General features: G+C 30.8%; 2 protein-coding genes across 5 annotated transcripts in view; one reads left to right on the top strand and one right to left on the bottom strand.

Annotated features, from left to right (window-relative positions):
* LOC117116286 (transcriptional activator GLI3-like) overlaps nucleotides 1–2,937 on the bottom strand; it is a 20,098-nt gene extending 17,161 nt beyond the window's left edge. Inside the window, exon 1 of one of the 3 annotated variants that reach the window (XM_033260297.1) lies at nucleotides 2,839–2,937. The gene's annotated coding sequence lies outside the window, so the exon portion shown is untranslated. Of the gene's footprint in view, nucleotides 1–1,032; nucleotides 1,217–1,354; nucleotides 1,646–2,838 lie in introns of those variants that run through there. The other 2 variants (XM_033260296.1, XM_033260294.1) reach the window with 2 other exon arrangements.
* A 1,473-nt stretch (nucleotides 2,938–4,410) lies between these two features.
* Nucleotides 4,411–9,048, top strand: part of LOC117116288 (transcription factor AP-4-like) — a 21,323-nt gene continuing 16,685 nt past the window's right edge. For both annotated transcript variants that reach the window (XM_033260298.1, XM_033260299.1), the window contains exon 1: nucleotides 4,411–4,654. In XM_033260298.1, the coding sequence (XP_033116189.1) occupies nucleotides 4,551–4,654 (104 nt within the window). In that variant the 5' untranslated portion in view covers nucleotides 4,411–4,550. The remainder of the gene's footprint in view (nucleotides 4,655–9,048) is intronic.

The raw sequence follows: 9,048 nt of genomic DNA on the forward strand, positions 1-9,048 counted from the left end.
TAATTCTTTTGCTTAAAACTAAAATTCATGCCAATATTTTTCCATGATTTATAATAATTGGAGTAATGCAAATGCATATTTTCTAAAAAAAGTCATTTTTAGTGAAATTTTGCCGGGAATGGGGCTTTGAGTTCTTTGGAACACATTCTTAACCAACCGTGCCATCCATGTGAAATGCCATATTAGTGGTAATGGCAGTAATGTACAGTCCATGCTGAAACCCCTGTTTTGTTTTGTAGGTGTAGGGGGAACCCCGGGGTCCAATTAAAAAAAAAGGGCGATGAACATTTGTTGGAAATCACCTTAAAACTGCCGATGCTAAACGCTTTCAAAGTTTTGGTAACAAGAACAAAAAAAAATGAGAAGAATATTCCAATATCATTCAAACTTATGTTACAATTTCACAATTAAAGAAAATACAATATCATTAAAATTAGAGAAAAAATATTGTTATAAACAACGAATAAAATTTTAAACAAATAATAAGCACCAAATTAAATAAGGAATTGAATTTTTCAATTTTTATAGGTTGATTATTATTTAGGCCTAGCTCATGAAGATGCTTTTCTTTTGATCCTGTTGTTTTGTTTTTCTTCCCCACTTTTTTTTAAGAGCACTTCATAAAAAAGTTCGTCTCAGCTCAGATCAGGTACTTATTCAAAATCAGTAACAATATAACCACCAGAGCCTGAGGCAAGGCCTAAATTAGTCCTACTGTCTAGGCAGCTTGTCCTGCTTCTCTAGCCCTTCACCAGACCTGGACTTAGCCTAGCCTGGTGAGAATTCAGAAAGGACCGGGCCCTTCCTCCATCCTAGAGAGGGCCTAGCTTGTAAGGCCAGGCAGGGGGAATGGCCTAGCCTAACCTAAACCTGCCTAAACTAGGCATAGGAGGCCTCGAAACGTACAGCAGCCCTACCTATCTAGCCTAGGCCCTAGTCTTAGCTTAGTTATATAGTCCATTAAACCTGACCTCTAAAACTTGTAATGTATGGGTATTGACTACTACAAACGATAACTTATTTACTTAATACCTGATCAAATTTCTAAAATAATTAATTCCTTTCTGCATGCTGTAAACGAATTCAGTTTGTTTATGTTTCCGTTTTTCATTACAATATTATAGATGGCGCCATTGCATTTTTTGAACGTACAGCTTTGTATATACACATTTGAACATTAAAATAATAATAATTGCACCATTTTGATGGTTCAACAATTATTAGAAATTATTAGCTTTCAACTGAATTTTAGACTAAACAAAGTTGTCCTCGCCAATTAACAGACGGGTTAAAACTGCATTATTTGTGTTCCCTGTGCTTTGCAGCAACTTTATTTATGATTTACTTGATTCACCTGCTGCTACTCTTTTAAAATTGGATAGCCCTCTATTGTATTAATTGGAAGGAATCTGATGGTCTTTGATCCGTAATGGTATGGGATTAGTCTCTGCATTTTTTTAAAAGAATGTTCGTAGTAAAACGTTTATAATAGAAGCTTTTCCGCCTGTAACTTGAAGCTGTATATACTTTCTGTTCTAAATAGGCCTACATACAATACGTTTTTCAATGCTTCATGAAAAGAATTATGCAGTGCTCCCTCCAATTCGATACCCCCTCTTCGAGACCACTTTTCCAAACACCCAAATAACAATCTTCAACGTTCTAACCAGCGTGACCACTCACAATTTTTTATATACCCAATGACTGGGTCGAAATTACCCAAGATTCAGCAAATATTGCCCAAAATTACCCAAGCTTCCTGAAAATGCATTAAATTTGTAAAAAAATGTGTTTTTCGCATGTATAGTTTCCCTTTATTTCAATTTATAAACCATTTTTTATTGTAATTGTTTGTGTTAATTATTAAAATTAATATTCATGAGGTGATAATACAGATAGAAAAATACGCCCTCAGTCGGCCAGTGTTGTCAGTAGATCAGTGATCAAGTTTCATTATGTAATGCGTTAATTAGGTAAGATCAATTGCAACGCAAATCACAAATAAACAATTCTGAACCCATGTTTCATAGCAACTATCAGTCAATTAACAATGTTATGTGCACTTAGTTGAGTGTTGCTTACTTGAATGGACTGACATATACTTTGTTACTTCTTAATTCTTCCTCTATGACAAAAATATTTAATTTTCTTAGTAAAAATAAAATACCCAAGGATTTGAACGGAATACCCAAGAACCCAAGACCAAGTCAAAATACCCAAGATGGTCACACTGGTTCTAACACAAAGCCAGCCCTCTAATTGGAGACCAACCCTGAGACCACACCAAATTTTCAGGTCCCAAAGGTGGTCTCGAATTGGAGGGCGACTGTATTTGGAAAAACATTATTAACTCATCATCCAATAATCTTGGTAATAATTACGGTATAATAAAGAATATAAACAAATGACGGCCCGGTAAAATAATTATGAATATAAATATAATTACAAATTAAACCAGGCCTACAACAAGTCATGATTTTCTCAGATGAGATGAGGAGGCCTGGTGTTCGAATGGAAATTGGTGGGGGATGTACCCGTTGGGTAGACCGAATTCCCGACTGATCAAAGTGAGCGGCGCCAGGGGAAGGGGAAAACTGAGACTGGGGGTTGCAAATGTTTCGGACGGCGTGCCCAACCCCTGTACCCCTTAGTTATATACTCCCTTGTTTAGAACATTAGAAGAATGAATGTATTATCATAAGCAGGAATGAATTATGACAAATTATCTTGCCTCACAGTTCATTGAAAATCTATTATGTAACGCCCTCTATATACCTACTGTAATCGCGAGTTGGTAGACCCTATCCAAGGTTCAACAAGGACCTTCTCGGTACTTACGTAAATATCATACACCCTAGGTATATATGCGGCACCGTGACTCGGGCAAGTGGACGAATGTCGGGAACGCCACCAACGATGATGTAAAGGTGTACGCCTAATTTCCAAATAAATTGATTTATTACACAGTATTTTTTTTTTCTCAGCAATTATTTTTTTTGTGTGTGTGTGTAGGGGTAGTTGTGGGTAAGCATTTTAAGGATTAAAAACACTAAAACACAACATTCTGCCAAAGTAGATGTTTATATATGAATGAGTAATGAGCAAATCTAAATTATACATTACTATATTTTTCAATAAATAATTAATGGAATAATTAATTTAAAAAAATATGTGACCACGGTAACTATTGTTAAGCAATAACTACTACAAGAGTAGGTCTATCGACCGACACGGTAAAAAGTGATAAAATGATTTTGATAATAAACAGCGATAGCATTAATAATTTAAATGGAATTCTTGTAAATAAAAATAAAATAAAATAAAAAAGGGGAAAAAACCAATAAACAAAAAACGTACTGTTGTTGTACGCCGTTGCTGTATGATGATGATAATATAGAAAAATAATATTGATAATAATAAATTATTAATAATTAGTAAAATAATAATAAAATGAATGATAATATCAATAATAATAAATCCATTCATTCATGTACAATTAGGGAAGTGGGTCTTCTTGATTGATTGAATAATTAAATAATTATTTAACATTAATAAATAAAAAATAATAACACTTGTTTCAACGTTTCTATCAAATTGTGAGAATGTATCATATTCCGCTGACTTTCTAAAAATTACATTCAGAGCGTGTGAATTCATGCTTCGTCGCTAATATGGAATCCCAAAGTAAGCAGGTAGATAAGGGCTAAAGGGTATTACTATAACAACAACAATAAAGCGCGAAATCGTTCCCTGGTCGCGCGAAAATATATCTTTGTTTTGAATTACATCACCGTTATATTTAGATTTTACATAAAACGTTTAAGAATCGGACAATTTGATTGGCTACAGTATGAATTCCTGACGTGAATGTAGCGTTGAAAGTGGGTAGCAAGAATATACATTGATCATCAAAATAAAGCTGTGGCGCTGCCACGTATATCAAACTTTCTATTTATAATAACCAACAAATGTATATAATTATAGATCATAAGTTGATGTATTTATAATAGTAGATTTGAAATGTGTTTTTGATTGAATAAATAATGCTAAACTACTACGAGACAATAATATTCACTTAACTTGGGTCGCAAGAATTTCATACAGCTGCTGGACACGTTTACCTTCCCTCTCGCCATGCCAACTGATCAGCTGATTACCGTAGTAGGAAACCGCATAACAAGGGTGTGTATTGAATTATTTTAGTGTGTGAAAAAAATAGTTCCAAATTGCATTCGCAAAATTAAAACGGTTAAATTATTTTATCTACAACAAATTATTACATTTATAAGCAACTGTATTGTATAGCCTGCTATAATTGTAAAATATATTATAAATGTATACATTTATATAACATATTAGTCTTTGTTTATGTCTGGTTTGTGCGATTGAATATTAACGGTGCACCGTCTCGCAGCTGACTCTTTGACCAGCTGTTTCCCGCCAATGATCTACGTACTACACTACAACGCCACGCCGATCGGAAATAAACCTACTGCGGTTTTCCATTATTTTGCTTTCTTGGAGTATTATTGTGGATAAATATCAAGTACATGGCGTACTTTATGAAACGAATGGAAAAGGAAGAGAAGGAACTCTTATCTTCAACTATCAAGGCAAAAACTGTCGTCGTTCCGCCATTCAATCATGGAAACAGGTTTGTTTTTTAAATTACATTCTGCATGGAAGACATGCACATGTCATTGTTATTATCTAGCTAAAATTTTATTTACATACCTAAGGATTCCATATTCTTAATTGCATTATGTAGCAGATATATTTAAATCAAGGTAATGTTGGTTTTACTGTTTCGTAATCTTCGCAATTCTTTAAAAACCGAACAATTCACGAGAAACGAAATTGCCGGTTTGTTGTGGTTTGTACCACGTGCTAGCGCGTCGCATTTCATTCATGAAATTCAATGAATGTTTACTAAAAAAATCGCGGGGTAATACAATAACATTGCGTCATTTATGTTGTCTTCAAGATTCTAGAACAATACTTCAACCATTAGAATGTTTATATACTGCATTATTTATATCTGAATATTTTTTTGTGATTTTTTTCTGCGATTGCAATTTTGAGATCTGTCGGCGTGGTCGAGGACTCGCCCACCACGCTAGCTTGGCTGCGGCAATATGCTTTGTCATCATCAAGATGACATGCCGCTTTTGGGTTATGTTGTGCATGCTATCGGTGTTTTTGTAGTCATTCGCTGACGCTGAATTTTAACCAAATATTGGTAATGTTCTTTAATAATATTAGAACATACCATATTTTCTCCATCATTTGCATACATGAGTTTTATGATTAAACTATTTGACGATCTGCTGCATGCACATCCGATTCAGAGTTTTACAGCATGGGCGGAGGGGTTAGGCCTAGTTGTTGGTTGACTTGGAATGAAATAAATATTCTCTCGTGTTTAAGTGCTTCCTTGGATAGCCTAGTAAAATATTTTAAAACATACATAGCCATATAATTTTACGAAGATATACCTTATGATGAAACAGGAACATGATTTTCTGTATACTGTATTATGAAATTAAATCTACTATCTACCTAGGCTTCCTTACTTAGCCTAGGTCCAATGTTGTGAATTTATTAAAAACATGTAGAATTTGTATACAGCTAGGTCTATGTCATTAAATACCCCTTTTCTGCAGCGTGGGATAATTTTACAAATTGAGTCAAAAAAAGCTTCTAAAAACAATGAAAACCTTGATCCCAAAAGTGGCCTTTAATTTGATACAGGACCTATTAATGAGATAATGTAAGCATTAGGTGATAAAATTAAATGTATTTTATTAATCATAGTGAAGTCTTTGAATGTTCAATTTTATAGAATCGCTAGAATATGTCGGTTTACCGGAACCTCTTTTGTATACCCCTTAGAATAATTTGTACTGTTAGTGTCCACATGCGTGGGTGGTAAAATATGCAAATTAGGAGCATTATCCAGGGAGGCACTGGTTTATTTAAAATCAGAAATTTGATTGATCCATTCTTTTAGTAGACTATAAGTAATGTTACTCTAATGTATGTTTATTTAGGTTGTTAGATGTTATTTTTTTTATAATATATATTATCATGTTTATTGTTTCTATAATTGAATTATTTTTCAAATTAAGTTGCTAGGATTATTTTTTTTTGTTATGATATATTATTTTGTAATTATTCCTTTGGGAGTAATATTGATAATTTTGAGACCCTGAAACCATACAGTGAATAAACAATAAAATAAATAAATAAATTAAAAAATAAAATTAAATATGAAAGTTAAAAAAAAAAGCATTTAGACATTGAATATGAACTACAATTACAAATATTTGATTTTATATAATTAATATTGATACACTAAAAACTATGTTACCTTTTTATTGTTGAATACCTTTTCTTTACTCCTAACTTGTTTTTTTCTTTTGAGTCACCTTTTTTATTTACCTCACAAGCAGAAAAAATGTATAATGAAATTCAATCATTCCTGCTGTACCGGGCCATAATTTTTGTCTAGAAATAGCATAGTATAAAAAAGCAAAAAAAAACCTGCTTATAGACAAAAAAAAAAAAAAAAAAAAAAATTAATGACCTAATAAAAGCATACAGTAGCATGTGGATTTATAGAATAAAAGAATTTTGGTTCTGATGTACATAAAACATAGAAATGTTAATATTGAGATTGTTTATTCTCTACTCCACCTGCAACACACATTCAGTCCCTGTATGTCAGCTGTATACCTGTTCTGCAATCTATTTCATATGAGCGCTGATTAAACGATTTTTAATTTTTGTATTGCATAATATTTGCATGCATAAGTCTGTATCTAGTTTGGAAGCAATATACATATAAATGTAGACTTCGGACCACAATTTAAGTAAGTTTGCCTTTTCGGTACTTTATAAGGTTTTTATTCTTGAATATTATTTTTTATTCAGAATAATGAAATTAAAAAAAATATAATGAAATAAAAACATGCCAATTATCATAAATTCATAATTGTCTTGCTTATAAAATTAAACCTATTAATAATTTAAATATTTTTTTTTTTTTTTTCATTTTGCAATTCTACACTTAAAATGGGTAGATTTATTTCAGTGTTTTTTTCCATTATTTTGTAGGTTTCCATTTTAATACTTATATTCTTTTTCTAAGAAATTGTAATTAATTCCAAATTAACATTGTGATGACAAGAAAGAACAATTTAGAATCATATTATTTTAGAAACATCTAGAATAGAAATAGGTCATAATATATAACTGCGCCAGACTGTTTGGCAAAATGCCAAGTCTGGCGCAGTGCCAAATGGGTTATACCATTGTCTGAATAGGGAAGGCTTGTGAGATAATCTCTGTACCACTTGTCATAAACATAATTAATTATTCAAAAGCTTACATTATCCATCTTATAATTAATTCATAACCTCTATTTATATTCAAGAAGCTTCTAAATCTTTCTACACTTCCTGAATTGAATTAGTCCAAATTTGAATCTTATGGATTCAGAATATTTTTGTGACATTATTTCCGATCACGTAACAAATTTAGAAATATTATATTTTAGTATCGGTTATCCATGTGTATAACAGTTTAGACTAACCTTTGGTGAAGTCTGGTTTTATGTGACCTCAGTGACCATATTTGGTATTTTAGGATTGGGTTTTTTGTTCCTGGTGACCTTTATATCAATTTTTGCCTACAGGAATAATATGTTATTGCTGACATGTGCTGTTCAACATGATTGATGATAAGCTATATGAGTAAAGAATATTTCCTCTGTCAAAATTAAGCCAATATTTCCGGCAAGAGATTGTCATAATTCTTGGATGTACGCTGTATTTTGTCCATCTGTATTTTGTATTTTTTTTATTAAAAAAAAAAAAAATTATAACATTTTGATTTTGTAAAATCCAAGCCTATTTTGAATATTTTTTTATACATGGCTTTTGCATTTATTGTTAAGTAAGTTTTGACTTCATAAGTAATATTATTGATATTAATTATTGTTATAATGATTTTATTATCTTTTTATTAGTTTTTAAATGTAACCATGATTGGCATTATTAATGTAATACTATTCTTACTGTACAGTTTGTTAATGTAAATAAATTTATTGAGAGTATTAAGAAATATTGTAGGCCTATATACTGTAGATTAAAATGTTATTTAAATTTAAAATATTTCTTAAATAAATTACTTGGTTTTTTCAATATCTAAGTGAAATCCAAACAATAAAAAGTTTTTCCCAGTTAACATGCATTTGATTATCATACTGTAACCCCTTAGATTAACCCATAACCATTAAATTTCCACCAGCAAATTTAAGGATTTTCATAGTAAATTCTGTAGATCATTGAAAATTTATTTTGTTTTTGTGACTTATTAAATGTAGGTAACATGTGCAATGACTTTAAAATACAGTGATATAAAAAGAACGTGAAAATTTGTAATTAATAAAATATATTTAAAAGTTATATTTTTTATTACATTTTGGTAATTAAATGTCAATTTTTATTAAGAAATAAGTACTTGCTAATTAATAATATTATAATTTTAATATGCCATTTATCTAGCAAGTGACATGGTGACTTTTGAAAATATAAACACTGAAGTAAATATGTTTTTTTATTTTTTATTATTTTTTTAAAAAATATAGTAATACAATTGAACTTGCCTAAGTCAACTTTGCCTAAACTCAATAATTTTTAAGAAATTTTATATTAAAACGAATAATTTTTCAGTGCCATTTTGGATTTCATTTCATTTTTTTCATTTCATTTATTTCGCCTTTTTTTTTTTGATAACAATACAGTAAAATATTCAGAAAATTCGAAAAGGTAATCCATGTTTCCCCCAAGAGCCGGCAGGATTACCAAAAAGTAAAATAAATTACTGTCTGAGTGGCTCTCCAAGCAATGGGGGAAACATGGACTAGCAGTATAAATACATTATAAAAATATATAAATATATATAAGGGTGAAAATACAAAAATAATTAACAATTAAAATATGTTCATTACTTATATTATTATTGTTATTTTTATTATTACTATTA

The sequence above is a fragment of the Anneissia japonica genome, unplaced genomic scaffold (genome assembly GCF_011630105.1).
Source record: "Anneissia japonica isolate Jap-2015-1 unplaced genomic scaffold, ASM1163010v1 scaffold287602_len1038180_cov171, whole genome shotgun sequence".
Lineage (NCBI taxonomy): Eukaryota > Metazoa > Echinodermata > Crinoidea > Comatulida > Comatulidae > Anneissia > Anneissia japonica.